This window comes from Mustelus asterias, chromosome 23, assembly GCF_964213995.1.
Source record: "Mustelus asterias chromosome 23, sMusAst1.hap1.1, whole genome shotgun sequence".
Lineage (NCBI taxonomy): Eukaryota > Metazoa > Chordata > Chondrichthyes > Carcharhiniformes > Triakidae > Mustelus > Mustelus asterias.
The window spans coordinates 69,830,721-69,845,874 of record NC_135823.1 but is presented as its reverse complement, the minus strand read 5'-3'; the positions used below and the strand labels follow the sequence as shown (position 1 = coordinate 69,845,874).

Genomic DNA, 15,154 nt, shown 5'->3' with positions numbered 1-15,154 from the left:
CCTTACATAGTCAGTGAAGATATGGACAGTCCTGTTTTATGTGAACCATGCAACTTTTTGAAGGGAACCCTACTGTATAAACTATTGTGGACAGTGATTAGTTGGCCTGGACCACATCAGTTTTTTTGAAGCCAAAAACAACACAAAGGCATACTGCTGCAGAACTCACTGAATTTTATCTTTACTCTTCAATACGTTCGCTATAATAAACATGCTCTTAAAATAGATCCAGAATTCTTTCCAGTCATAAATTCTTTGCTCAAAGCAACAAACACTCTACCACTATAATATATTGCAGGCAGTAACATAACTTTGCTGTGCATGCTTTAACCTAATGTAGACATAATCAAGTCACATCAGTTTTTTACACAGGGCATCCTTGTCAGCTCAAAGTTCGGATAGAGATATACCAATATTATCTAGTCCCTTTGCTTCACTCCTTGCTGTATTTTCCCATTTACATACGATCTGGAAAAATATATTTAAAACTCTCCTCAAAGTATTTTTTTTGTAAAATGTCTTGTTTTGAAACATTCTGATTCATTTCTCCATCCCAAAGATGAATAGATTTATCTTAAAAAGGTTATCTAAACTATAGTGCTTTAAAAAATTGTACAAAGTTGTACTTGAAAATGGCGAGATGCAGAAGTAATCAACAGCTATCAAGTTTAAAGAAAGGAAATATAATTCAACTTTTGCAGCTACATTTTAGTACAAGAGTCATGCCAGCCAAATAATAAACGCTAAACAAAAAAAAAATCATTTACCAACCACCCTCCCTCCCCGCCGCCTCCCATTGCCCTGCTGCTTTTATACAACTGCTATTTGAACGTTCACTCTATAGATAGAGTGAACGTTCAAAGACTATTTCCTCGGGTGGATGGAGCTATTACGAGGGGGCATAACTATAGGGTTCGTGGTGGGAGATATAGGAAGGATATCAGAGGTAGGTTCTTTACGCAGAGAGTGGTTGGGGTGTGGAATGGACTGCCTGCAGTGATAGTGGAGTCAGACACTTTAGGAACATTTAAGCGGTTATTGGATAGGCACATGGAGCACACCAGGATGATAGGGAGTGGGATAGGTTGATCTTGGTTTCAGATAAAGCCCGGCACAACATCGTGGGCCGAAGGGCTTGTTCTGTGCTGTACTGTTCTATGTTCTATGTATTTATGCACATACCAGATATGCAGAGTAATAATTTTGGCTTCAAACAATTTAAGTTATGACGTTTAAGCATTAAAAACTACCTGTTTCAATATTCAGCACTTATTATAGAGTCCCTTTGCTTGCTGTACTTTCCTATACACATACAAACTGGAAAATATAAAACGGCACGGTGGCACAGTGGTTAGCCCTGCTGCCTCACAGCGCCATGGACCCCGGTTCAACTCCAGCCTCTGGTCACTGTCTGTGTGGAGTCTGCACGTTCTCCCCGTGTCTGCGTGGGTTTCCTCTGGGTGCTCCGGTTTCCTCCCACACTCCAAAGATGTGCGGGTTAGGTTGAATAGCCATTCTAAATTGACCCTAGTGTCAGGGGATTAGCAGGGTAAATATCTGGGGTTACGGGAATAGAGCCTGGGTGGGATTGTGGTCAGTGCAGACTCGATTGGCCGAATGGCCTCCTTCTGCACCGTAGGGATTCTACGACTATCACATTTTTCTACACAGTAAAATTATTGATTTTGTGGCAGTATTCAGAGACCCAGGATTGAATTCCTGAGCTCTATTCTACAGGGAGTCTGATAACTGTAGCCATCTCACCAGGCATTGAATATTCCCTTTGTTATGGACAAATCGTGTAACAAGATCTTAGGAGGGTGTAGGTTCAAAGGGACATGTAGAGAACACAATATCCAGTAGGTGGCTCATCCTTATACTGCAGAGGGGCACAGGAGAGATCTGGCATTCTTATGGTGAGCTGTCTGCGCACTAAAGATGGCATAAGAGGGTTGTATTGTTCAGAAAGATGGAGCCGAGAGTGATGAGAACAACTTCACAGTTCATTAGGAAGTCTTTAATAGTTCATGATTTTCTGTAACTATTTTCAGCCTAAGGATTTGATTGACAGCAATTGGGATAAATAAAACTAAAGTCACTGTTCAGGAACAAAGAAAGAAAGATAAGGTAACACTCAAACATAACAGGATTGAAAAAGTATCTAAGAATGGTTACCGAGAGAGACTGAATTCAGTGAGGCCTGATCAGCCAGTTGGTGAGCTGTGTTGCTGATAAGTACATGTTTAATTCTCATCAATAATTATATATACTTAATAAATCTGTGAATGATTATAGTCATGCTGTGAACAATATTACTTTGAAAATATACACAGACACACCACTCTAATTAGCATTACTGCTTCACAGCACCGGGGACCCGGGTTCAATTCCTGCCTCAGGTCATTGCCTATGTGGAGTTTGCACGTTCTCCCCGTGCCTGCATGGGTTTCCTCCGGGAGCTCCGGTTTCCTCCCACAGTCAAAAGATGAGCGGGTTAGGTTGATTGCCATACTAAATTGACCCTAGTATCAGTCAGACTAGCAAGTTAAATGTGTGGGGTCATGGGAATAGAGCCTGGGTGGGATTGTGGTCGGTATAGACTCAATGGGCCGAATGGCCTCCTACTGTACTGTAGGGATTCTATTAATTCATTTGTGGCTTAGATTCAATTTTGCGTCAGTTTGAGTTATTCCAATTACCAGCTCAAATCAATGATGCACAATTTAATTCAAGGACTAGTATTCAGGCTCCACAATTTTTGCAAAATTAAATCCAAATATATTCTGAAATTTTTTTTGACTAGTTTATTCCCCATCCCAAACATTCCATAGATTGCATTTCACTTACCAGAAAAGGTGCACAGACCCACGTGAACGTTGAAATCGCAGAGAGATAGGCAGAACTTTTGAGGACTTGGAGCTCTTTCTCTCTAATGTGCAACACCTTCTCCTTAAACGCCAGCTCCCAAGCATACAACTTCAATACTCTTATTCCGTTTAGAATCTCATTCATCAATTTGATACGGTTGTCTTTTTCTTTCATCTGCGTCACCTGAATATTTAAAAACAAATAAAATTGTATATTTATCAGAACGGTTCAACATAAATTTTCATAAAATAAAAACACGCAGAAAGTGCTGGAAATACTCAGCAGGCCTGGCAGCAGCCATGGAGACAGAAATAAATTAACACTTCGAAGGTAACATGACTTTTCTTCAGAACCAATGAAAGTAGAAATGTGTGTTTTATGTTGTGCGGGGTGGGGGGGTGGTTGGGGGCGAAGAAGAGTTAAAGGGGTGGTCTGGGATAGGGTAGAGGGCAGGAGAGATTAAATGGCAAAGATGTCATGGAACAAAATGCCTTTTACGAATACAATATACTAAATTGAAAGTAGTACAAGTGAATTGCTGTTTCATTCAAAAGCAGAGTTTGCGGCCTTGGATGTTGAGGAGGGAAGTGTTAAAAGGACAGCAGACTGTATTCACCGCTCACAATGTTGTCTCCTCTACACTGGGGAGACCAAATATAAAGACTGGCTGACAACTTTCCTCAACATCTCCATTCAGTTTGCAAGCATGACCCTTTGCTCCCACTCTGACCTTTCAGTCCACGGTCTGCTATAGTGTTCCACTGAAGCTCAAGGAACGAGATCTCATCTTTCAACTCGGCACTTTATAGGCTTATGGACTCAAAATGGAGTTCAACAACTTTAGGTTATAACCTCTGCCTTCAATCATTTGAGGGTTTTTTTGCTGGATCTCAATCTTTCTTTCAAACGGTTTCTATATAACCATCCATGCCTCACCTGGATACACTTTGTGCTTTTTTTACATAACTACAACTATTCTTTGGCTTTGATGCAGAATTTAATCCTTAGTACTTTTAATTACAATCCTTCCCTTCGGTTATTTCCACCCCATTTCCCCTCTTCCATTCGTTGAAACCTATTACATTTCCATCCGGGGACTTGGGTTCAATTCCAGCCTTTGGTAACTGTTCAGAGTCTGCACGTTCTCCCAGTGTCTGCATGGGTTTCCTCCGGGTGCTCCGGTTTCCTCCCACACTCCAAAGATGTGCAGGTTAGGGTGGATTGGCCGTGCTAAATTGCCCCTTAGTGTCCCAACATGTCTAGTTTAGATGGATGAGCCACAGTTACAGGGATAGGATGGGCAAGAGGACCTGGGTAAGAGACTGTCAGAGACTTGGTGCACTCAGAGTCATAGAGGATTACAGCATGGAAATAGGTCCTTCGGCCCAACTTGTCCATGCCGACTCGATGTGCTGAATGGCCTCTTCTGCATTGTAGGGATTCTATGATTCATTTCTCTTCAATTCTGGTGAAAGGTCATCAACCTGAAACATTGACTGTTTCTCTCTCCACATATGCTGCCTGACCTGCTGAGCGTTTCCTGAATTTTCTATTTTAATTTCAGATATCCAGCATCCATTATATTTTGCTTTTACCTGGAGGGTTTTTGTCTTCACTGCAATCACAGCATTTATCGGGACCAGAAGAATCATAACAGCTACACCGGCTAGCACAGAGGGCCCAAGATTCTGAGCAGTGCAAAAACATTAAAATTGTGAGTAGCATTTACGAAATAAACATTTGGAAATCTTGCACTTTACACTCCGAAAAAGAACCATTGGCATCTAAATTCACATCACTTAGTAATAATACTAAAACATGAGGATTTTCTTTAAAATAAAAAGTGACATTTGAAGAACAAGGTGACATCCTGAAATGACATTAGATCTTAATTCCTCCTAGGATAGTTGAAGCTAATCCAAGTCCTCTTTTCTATAAAAGTCAATATGCTATAACTTGGCACATGTGGATTTGGGGAAATTTCATAGCAGATAGAAAACATTCTTACCAAACTAGATTTGAAAAACACCACTGGGTCAATTAACATCTTATGGGATATAAGTCAAAGACAGTTAAATGATCTGGCTTAATGGCAGGATAGGCCATGGGAATGAATGGTCTGGTCCTGTTTCTGTGCTTCTAAATCCATAAACGCTGTAGCAGGCTCATGCTGAACCCACCAGGCGGTAGTGCAATAATGTAATAAGAGAATCCAGAGTAAAACCAGTCAAGCCACAAATAGAAACAACTTTATCTAAAAAATAAAACCAATTTAATAACCCTCGAATGAATGTCATAATAACTGCACTGAGGGCAAAAGAGAATTTCGCTACCATCAAATTAGTTACCTGCCACAGGAAGAACATAGCTAGCACCACCTGAAGTGGTGCAGACCAGATCATGTTTAGGTACGTTATCAAATCCATGAACTTCTGTGCATCCACAGACATCAAGTTTACAATTTCCCCAACTGTGGATGTTTTTCTTGCTGCATTTGAAATAACCAGGGCCTTAGTACAAAACAAATGAAAACTGATTACTCCAAACATGTTTTTAAAGCAATGCAAAGGGCAGTTCATGCATACAATAAAACGTAGATAATTCTGCTTAATCTACAAGCTAAAGTTGTATATGTTCAGGTAGGTAAAGCTGATTATTTCTAAACACGGAGAGACTATTCTACAATGATAAATACATTTGAAAGAGCGGTCATCATTGGATACATACTTTGTCCACAAGGATTTCTCTGTTTAAAGAAACAAGCTCAATGCTCCACAATGTTCATAGTTACTTTCCTTTGAATATTTTAAATTACTTATTTCAAAATGGTTAACACAACTGTCAATTAAAATCGGAAAGCTAAAATCTCCATGTCCTTCTTAAATCAGCAAGCAGCCACCAACTTAAGTATTTTACATTAATCACTTAACAAAACTGTACATTTCCTTCTCGGTGTAGCTGCCTCATTACTGATCCATAATTCTGCCCCTCGTTTAAGATCTTAATCTTTTACCATTACAATAAACTTCAAAAGCACCGTGGTGGGATTTATTTTAACATTTTTGTTGCACCAACAAAGGTTGGAGAATGAACCCATACCTTTCTATAAACTGCTCCTATAATAGCAGTTTTCAGTCTCATTCCAGTAACAAAACAAATTTGGAAGTATTGGTGGAGGAAGAGAGTCTGTATAAATGCACATAAAAATAGCAGCACGACATAAAAGTAGCCATGCCAGGCTGGAGCCTTTTCGTTATTGATAAATTGCAACAGCAACCTGTTAAAAGAAAAAGAAGTGATTAAATGCTGGGAATTATGCAATAAGACAAACCACAAACAAACTTTAGTTGCCCAACTTCACAACAGATTAACATATTACATTGTGCCATTGAGGGGGGAGACTCGATTCATAATTTTTTGAAAAATTATCTCAATTGTAAGTCCCCAACTTCAACTAGAAATGTCATAGTGATCATGATCATAAAGAATCAATTTTGATCACACTACTTGCTTCACAAAACAGCATTAGAAGAGCCTCGAAGTTATTATCCACCATAAGTTCAGCTCCCCTGGTAATGGCGCCATTCACATCCAGGCCACTCAGGCTGAGAAAAACCACCTGCAATGTGGGCAACACGTTCAATCCCGAGCTAAGCTTCACACTCCACTTCCTTTTTAACACGAGGTCCACTTATTTCTGCCTGTTCAACAATGCCCCTCTCCATACCATCGCAACTTAATTAACCATGCCACAATTCATCATCTGGATTTTTGACCAAGCCAGAATCCTTTGCCTCAATGCTCTCCTGACTAATCCACAGTCCACAACCTCAACTTGACAAAAATGGTGCCATGCATATCCCGTCCCTATCCTATCCTCCCGGTCCTCACCAATTTACAGTGGTCTCCTGCCCCTCAAATTCAAAATATCTCAACAGCCTTACAACCTCCTCCGTACTTCCTCCTCTGACACACTTTGGTTTTAAGAATCTGGTTTCTTGCCACAACATTGGTGGCAAAGCCTTCACTACCTTGGTCCCTACCTTTGGAATTCCCTTCCCAGTCACTCTGCCTACCTACTTGTCCATTCTTTTCACCCTAGAATTCACTGACACCTCCAAGCTGCCCTCCAGTGGCTTCTCAGTATTTCTTTGTAAATGCACTAAGAAAATCTTGTATTTTAAAGACATTACATAAATGTAAGCTATTCCTTTTGATGCATCAGATGATGTCCGTGCATGCCACACAAGTGCACATACAGGGGAGACATGGAATAGAGCCCACTTTTTTCTCCCCGTGGTGCTTGAGCTGAATTGGGCACAAAACTGCCAGACTTGTATCGTGACAATCTGTTCAGTATCTTGTAGCAGTTTTGACCAAAGCACAATTGGATACTTGACATTGGAATCATCACCACCAAAGCGGTCTTTTGTTGAAGACTAAAAGCAATTGTGTGCTGCGCTGATAGATTTCAGCTTAAAACTTTTAAACTTAAATGTGTCAACTCCTTCGGTATGGTGGCAGCGGTTAGCACCGCTACCTCTCAGCGCCAGGGACCCGGGTTCAATTCCCAGCCTCAGGTCACTATTTGTGTGGGTTTCCTCCGGGTGCTCCGGTTTCCTCCCACAGTCTGAAAGATGTGCGGGTTAGGTTGATTGGCCATGCTAAATTGACTCTCGTGTCAGGGGGATTAGCAGAGTAAATAAGTGGGGTTACGGGAATAAGGCCTGGGTGGAAGTGCGATCGATGCAGACTCGATGAGCCGAATGGCCTCCTTCTGCACTGTACGGATTCTATGATTCTAAAACGTGAGTTTCCTCGAGTGCTCCAGTTTCCTCTCTCAGTCCAAAGTTGTGCAGGTTAGGTGGATTGTCCATGCTAAATTGCCCCTTAGTGTCCAAAGATGTGCAGAGTAGGTGGATTAGCCATGGCAAATGGGGCAAGGTAGGATGTCCTTTCAGACTAAATGGCCTCTTTCTGCACTGTAGGGATTCTATAATATTAGCTTCAGCTGCTATTACAAGCTAAAAATAACCAAAACAAATGATTCTTTTGTTGCCAATAATCATAACATGAAACACAGTCAACATGGATTTATGAGTTGTGAGGATATAACGAGATAGATGAATAAGAGGGTACTGATGGATATCGTGCACTTGGATTTTCAAAGATCACTCAGCAAGGTGTCACTTACAGGTTATTACACTACACTCAGACACATGGAATTGGGAGCAATACATTAGCATGGATCGAGAATTTGCTTAGAACAGGAGGCAGCTAGGATAAATTAACTTGGCAAGTTGTGACTAGCAAGGCTCAGTTCTTGGGCCTCAGCAATTGACAATCCACATCTCATTGTCTTAAATGAATGTTACGAATCCAAGTCTGCAGCCAATACAAAATTAGGTGGGGAAATAAGCAATGAGAAAGATACAAAGAAGCTGCCGAGGGATATCGATAGATTGGGTGAGTGATGAACACTACTGCAGGTGGATTACAATTTGGCAAAGTGTGATGCTATTTGATAGGATTTTCTTTTAAAGAGTGAATTGTTTGTACTCAAAGACACCAGGGTTTTGCACATGAATTACAGAAAATTAACACGCAGGTGCAGTAAGAAATCTGGACGGGAAATGATAGGTTAGCTTCTGTTACTTAGGGAGTTGAATCTGTGTAAAGGATCAAATATGCATAAATAGCATTGATGAGGCCACACCCTGTCGTACTGTGTGTATTTACTCAAGGAAAGACATTGTTGCACTCCCTCTATGACAAGAAAGGTTCACTAGATTTATTCCTGGATTGTCCTATGGAGGAGACATTGGATATATTCACTGAGTTTACAAGGATGAGAGGTGAAATATAGTCACACTGCAATGAAGTTACTGTGAATATCCCCCAGTCGCCACGCTCAGGCGCCTGTTTGGGTACAGAGAGAATTTAGCATGGCGAATTCACCTAACCAGCACGTCTTTCAGACTGTAGGAGGAAACCGGAGCATCCGGAAGAAACCCACGTAGACACAAGGAGAATGTGCAGACTCTGCACAGGCAGTGACCCAAGCCGGGAATTGAACCCGGGTCCCTGGCGCTGTGAGACAACGGTGCTAACCACTGGGCCACCGCGCTGGTTAGGGGGCTTTTATTAAGGGGCTTTTAACAGGACAGATGCTGTGAAAACGTTTCCTCTGGTTGAAGAATCTAGATGTGGAGATGCCGGCGTTGGACTGGGGTAAGCACAGTAAGAAGTCTCACAACACCAGGTTAAAGTCCAACAGGTTTATTTGGGAGCACAAGCCACAGCGCTCCAAAAGCTTGTGGCTTGTGCTACCAAATAAACACGTTGGACTTTAAGTGAGACTTCTTACTGTGAAGAATCTAGAACATAGGGTCACAGTCTTATATTAAGGGGTCAATAATTTAGGACTGCAATGAGGAGAAGTTTCTACATTGAAGGGTACCCAGACAACTATGGAGGCTCAGTCAATTCATGACAGGTCGGTAGATTTTTGGGTACTGAGGGAATTAAGATGGAATTGGGTTAGATGATCAGCCACAATCTTGCTGATCGGAGAAGCGGGTTCAATGGCTCTTACAGCCTCCTACTTACGTTACGAGTTATATTCATGCTGCAAGATTAGTGTCACAAACGAGTGTGGCATCAGGTTAAAATACATCAGTTTAAAATACATCAATATGGTTCAACTGATGATATCTACAAAAAACATTACAGCAATCTTTTCATTTTGAGAATTATTTTGTGAACTATTGTGCAACTTACTTCAGAATTTCAGGGCTGGCAAACATCAACAAGTCATGAATGATTTTATACAGGAAGCTCATCATAAAGTATGGCCCAAAGACCCTACAAAGTGCTTTCAGCAATGAAGGTTGCAAATTATTTTTCTTCCTTAAAAGCAATACATGTGCTTCATCAGGTTCTCCAATATTCTCAGGATCCTTTTTGGTTCTGTTCTTCTTAGGAGAGTACACCATTTCACTATGTCTTTTCCAAATGAAAAAATAAATCCAAATTTATTAAAATTACTTGGAGCATAATAAGAATGAACACAACTTACATAGACTATGTAAAGACTGTAATACTTTTTGCCAAGGCACCAGGTTAAAATCCAACAGGTTTATTTGGAATCACGAACTTTCAGAGCCCTGCTCCTTCTCACACTCACCTGATGAAGGAGTAGCACTCCAAAAGCTTGTCATAGAACTTCTTTCAAGTATTTATTTAAAACAACTATTTTATTCCAGACCTTAACACATTGCTTGCTTTTACTTAAACTTTGCAAGGCAACCCCAACTGCGATTCCAAATAAACTTGTTGGGACTTTAACCTGTTGTGAGACTTCTTACTGCGCCCACCCCAGTCCAATGCCGGCATCTCCACATCATGACTTTTTGTCAAGAACAACATTTACAAATGTATCCATTACCTGGTAGTCTTAGAGCATTCTTTCTCCCATTCTGCAGCCAGTTGTGGCACAATCTCTTTAGATTTATCCTTCCTATTCAAGGACCATAAATCATTTGGCTCCAAAGGCCGTTTATATCCCAAGATTGTTATCCTGAGGAAGTAATGCAAGAAAGCACATGTTACGCGTCAGCTGCATTTTCAAAAGGTACAAAACCATGATAAAGGATCAAGACCCATAATGGGGAGCAGATCAGGATGAAAATATGTTGAAAGTTAAGGAAAATTGGAAACTAGTGATTAAACATGTACTAAATGGTGACGTACAGCATGGGATTGAAAGACCACATAATTGAAAGGAATATTCTTGTAAGAGCAACAAAAAAGAAATTGGATACTTCAGTGCCTGCAGACCAAGGAACTGCATGGCTAATGCACAATTAAAACATTTCTCTTGCATCACTGTCAATATTTATAAAAATTATAGTTTCACTTCAATCACTTTACAATAATCAACTCTCTGAACGGAAAAACAATATTGACTAAACTGAAAGGACATTGGTCACTACTTAGTGATGAACAGATGCTTAAAGATCGACAAAGATATTACAGCATTTCATACTTGTCAAATTAACATTTATTTACTTTGGGCAGGAAACAGACCAACATCTGCTGCCTTCAATTTTGTCTTCAAAATACGTGCATTAATAAGCCAATTTTGTGAATCATTGCTTATAAGTCAGCTGACAAACCATTTAGAAGGTATGTTTAGCTTGATATAACATTATATACTCTGGCTGTGATAACACTCTCTCTCTAAGCTCACAAAAATCTATTTCAGCAAAGAAAATCTCAGTGCACAGCAATAGTCCCTGTTAAATTATTTTTTTTGTTCATTCAAGGGATGTGAGCATCGCCAGCTAGGCCAGAATTTACTGCCCATTCCTAACTGCCCTCGAGGTGGTGGCGGTGAGCTGCCGTCTTGAACCGCTGCAGACCATGTGGTGTAGGTACACCCATAGTGCTGTTAGGGAGGGCGTTCCAGGATTTTGACCCAGCAAAAGTGAAGGAACAACAATATATTTCCAAGTCACGAGGGTGAGTGGCTTGGAGGGGAACGTCCAGGAGATGGTGTTCCCATGTGTCTGCTGCCCTTGTCCTTCTAGATGGTGATAGCTGTGGGCTTGGAAGGTGCTGTCTATAATTCCTTGCAGTGCATTTTGTAGATGGTGCACGCTACTGCCACTGTGTATTGGCGGGGGAGGGATTGAATGTTTACAGTGGGATGCCAATCAAGCGGGCTGCTTTGTCCCGAATGGTGCCAAGCTTCTTGAGTGATGTTGGAGCTGCACCCATCCAGCAGCTGGACAGTATTCCATCACACTCCTGACCTGTGCCTCGAGGGGGAATAATATCCATACTAATAATTATGGAGAAGAGTGTCCACATTAATAACTGTGTCCAGTGAAAGGGTTAAAAGAGGCAAAACACAAAAGACCTGCAGACAGTTTAACTGCAGAGGCATACATTTCAGGGATAGTAAGCTGCTAGACAGAACTGACCTTCAAAGAAGATACTACAGTGTGGGATTGCTTATGTCTCAGGCTGAGAGGGGCCATTAAACCAGACATTTGGAAATGGGATTTTGATTGATTTAAAATTCAGACACAGCTAGGGTGTCAAAGATAGTTTGAACAATAACCCCATCAGTGTAATTAAATCTCATACTGATTGGATATAATAATTAAGCAAGCGTGAGGTGATTGGTTTCAATATCTGTACCGTATGAATAATGTCACCTTAATCAATAACTGGAAGTGGAGAGAGATAATTCCTATACCTTGATTGGTATATGCTAATTACTTGTAATCAAAACTATAACTGCGAGTGTAATTCTGAATTATGTATTCTGACTGGCCTTAATGACCTGATTCAGAGTCCTATAACTATAGTAGTTCAAATAAATCATTTTGAACCACTGTGACGTTGTCGGCTACTTCAGTGGAACAATAGTTATAACTACATAACAAGCAAAACATCAGAGAAGCCCCACAACATGCCTTGTAGAGGGTGGACAGGCTTTGGGGAGTCAGGAGACGAGTTACTTGTCACAGGATTCTGAGCCTTTGACCTGCTCTTTTAACCATGGTATTTATATGACTAAGTCTAGTTCAGTTCCTGGTCAGTGGTAACCACAGAATGTTGACCGTGGGGGATTTAGCAAATGGCGATGCCATTAAACATGAAGAGATGATGTTAGATTCTCTCTTTTTGAAGAGCCAGTTTTATCATTTTTAAAGAATCATTTTGTGCGGACAGAAGAAGGGACTGTGTGGTACCCTCCATGCAGGCTTGTGGCTGCACCTACACGCAGCTCAGTGAAAAAACTGGCTCCAAATTTAACTGTTCCCTGAGGAGTTGTCTATGGAGGTTAGAACATTGTGGGCATTTCAATCACGAGCATTAAGCGACAGGCTTTCTATCTCCTCAAGGTTTCTTTTATACCTAGAAAAAACTATAATTTCTGAAGGACAAAATGAATAGACGAACTGGCTTCATCTAATAGCTGACTTCCCATAGAATTACTTTCAGAATGAAGTATGGTTTTATAAGAACATGTAAAGACTATGTAATGTGTCGTTCTACTTGTAAAGTAAAACATTGTGATTTTAAGGTCATAATGTCTCATTTTTGTTCACTAAAAATATCCATATCCATCCGAAACATTTTAAATTCATCTGTCAGAAAATCGAACTCATTTGACAGAAAATTTCTACACATTGGAAATGAGTGAAGTTACAAAGTAAAATTCTATTGGATTTTCCTGCGTGACGATTTCAGGAAAGTACCCAGTACAGCGAAAATAAAACAAAACTAAATGTTTTACTTTTACACATACCCTGTAAACCACCAGAACGTTATCCTGGACAGGAAGGAAGCACTTAGCTCAGGGCAAATATTCTAGATAAAGAAAAAAAAATAGGTTATTGTCTCAACAATACGTATGAAGAGCGATTGAACAGTTTAGGCCTATACTCTCCGGAATGGAGAAGAATGAGGTGAGATCAAATGGAGGTACACAAGATGATAAAAGGTATGGATAAAGTAGACGTGGAGCGGATGCTTCCTCTTGTGGGGCATTCTAGGACGAGAGGTCATAGTCTAAGGATAAGGGGCAGCAAATTTAAAACAGAGTTGAGGAGAAACTACTTCTCCCAAAGGGTTGTGAATCTGTGGAATTCGCTCCCCCAAAGTGTGGTGGATGCTGGGACAGTGAGTAAATTTAAAGAGGAGTTAGACAGATTTTTAATTGGTAATGTGTTGAAGGGTTATGGGGAGAAGGCAGGAAAATGGGGATGAGGAGCATATCAGCCATGATCGAATGGCGGAGCGGACTCGATGGGCCAAATGGCCTAACTCTGCTCCTATAACTTATGAACTTACGAACAAAAATAAAATCCAACCGATACATCCAAATGTTTAGTTAAATTCAAAAGGGTTTGATAAAGTCCCTGAAATAAAAGGAAAGTTGTGGATTTACAATATAAAAGAAGCTGCAGCAAAATAATGGGATAAAATGAGTTGTACAAGGAAACAGGTGGATTGCTATTCAACTGAAGCAGTCTGTAGAATCCCCTCCGTTTCCTATTTTTCTGCACTCAAACAAACCATTTGAAAGGATTTCCAAATTAGAAGACACAATTTTACGGGAAAGCAAAAGGCATAGAATGGCTTAATATTCGAAAGGCTTGGGGCATGCCGCAACCGTTGCCAAGTTATTGTATGAATGCAAAGTAAATCCGAATAGCATTAAATAATTGGCAAAATTTTAGACACAGAAAGCATTTTGAAATGTGTTTTTAAAATAAAATAAAAGCTTTCTTCAGTGTGGGGTTGCAATGAACAAGATAAAACAAGATAACCCAAGAGTGACTTGTGTCCAAAAATGTGGTGGTATTCAGTTAATACATCTACAGACAGCATGTACAACACAAGGGAAGCCAGTTACGCCCTATTGTTTATCATTCATACTGCATCTGTCATCATAGGTCAGGTAAAGTTACATCATTGTACATTAAAGTATAAAACACTTTATAACAGCTTATAGTGCTTTACTGTGCTATTTGTACTGTATTTGCTAAAAGAACACCAAGCATGGAAGTGACGGGCATGGCAAACTCCTAGGCTTTGTCCTTAGAATCCTCTGCTCTATTAGGAATTTTCAGCCTGAACTTGCATTAAGTCTAATCACACTTTAATTTGACTGCTTCGCTCTCACAAAATGGATAAGTTCCATGTGGAACTCAACTTTCAATCTTGTGCCTCAAGTCCCTTAATATGCTCACATTTTGTGCGACTTTCACAAGAGCAAATATTGACACATGGCGATATCAGATGATCAAAAAAAAGATAGGATGCAGACTGGTTACCATGTTAGCTACGGCAAAGTGATAAAAGCGGTTTGTTCTGCAACAGCCAACTCTGGACGTTCAATTGGTCGGGCAGGTGCCATACTTGAAAACCAAAATATTCGGTACTCTTACAATCCACTTAATGACATTTAACCAATCATTTACATCTGTGAAAGCTCCAGTTAGAAAAGCAAACTGGGAAAGGGATTGAGAAATGCCTCACTGGAGAGCAGTTGGCCGAGCTATGGAATAAGAGCTGACACAGCAGCATAGTTCTTGGGTTTTTATATCCTGCCAGAGACAACGGATTACATTTTCACGTGCATGCTAACCATGGGATTTTTCCTGAACCTAAATTGCCAGGCTTCACTTCCATATTGTGTAGAATACTTAAAATAAAATAAAGGAGATTTTGATAGATAATTGCGAGGTGTTACATTTTGGTAGAC

At 40.4% G+C, this 15,154-nt stretch overlaps 1 protein-coding gene across 4 annotated transcripts in view; it reads right to left on the bottom strand.

Annotated features, from left to right (window-relative positions):
* abcc1 (ATP binding cassette subfamily C member 1 (ABCC1 blood group)) overlaps positions 1-15,154 on the bottom strand; it is a 110,939-nt gene that overhangs the window by 62,799 nt on the left and 32,986 nt on the right. For all 4 annotated transcript variants that reach the window (XM_078240912.1, XM_078240913.1, XM_078240914.1 and 1 more), the window contains exons 6-12: positions 13,193-13,254; positions 10,316-10,447; positions 9,649-9,873; positions 5,968-6,145; positions 5,217-5,378; positions 4,464-4,556; positions 2,848-3,051 (exon numbers count right to left, since the gene is read on the bottom strand). In XM_078240912.1, the coding sequence (XP_078097038.1) occupies positions 2,848-3,051; positions 4,464-4,556; positions 5,217-5,378; positions 5,968-6,145; positions 9,649-9,873; positions 10,316-10,447; positions 13,193-13,254 (1,056 nt within the window). The remainder of the gene's footprint in view (positions 1-2,847; positions 3,052-4,463; positions 4,557-5,216; positions 5,379-5,967; positions 6,146-9,648; positions 9,874-10,315; positions 10,448-13,192; positions 13,255-15,154) is intronic.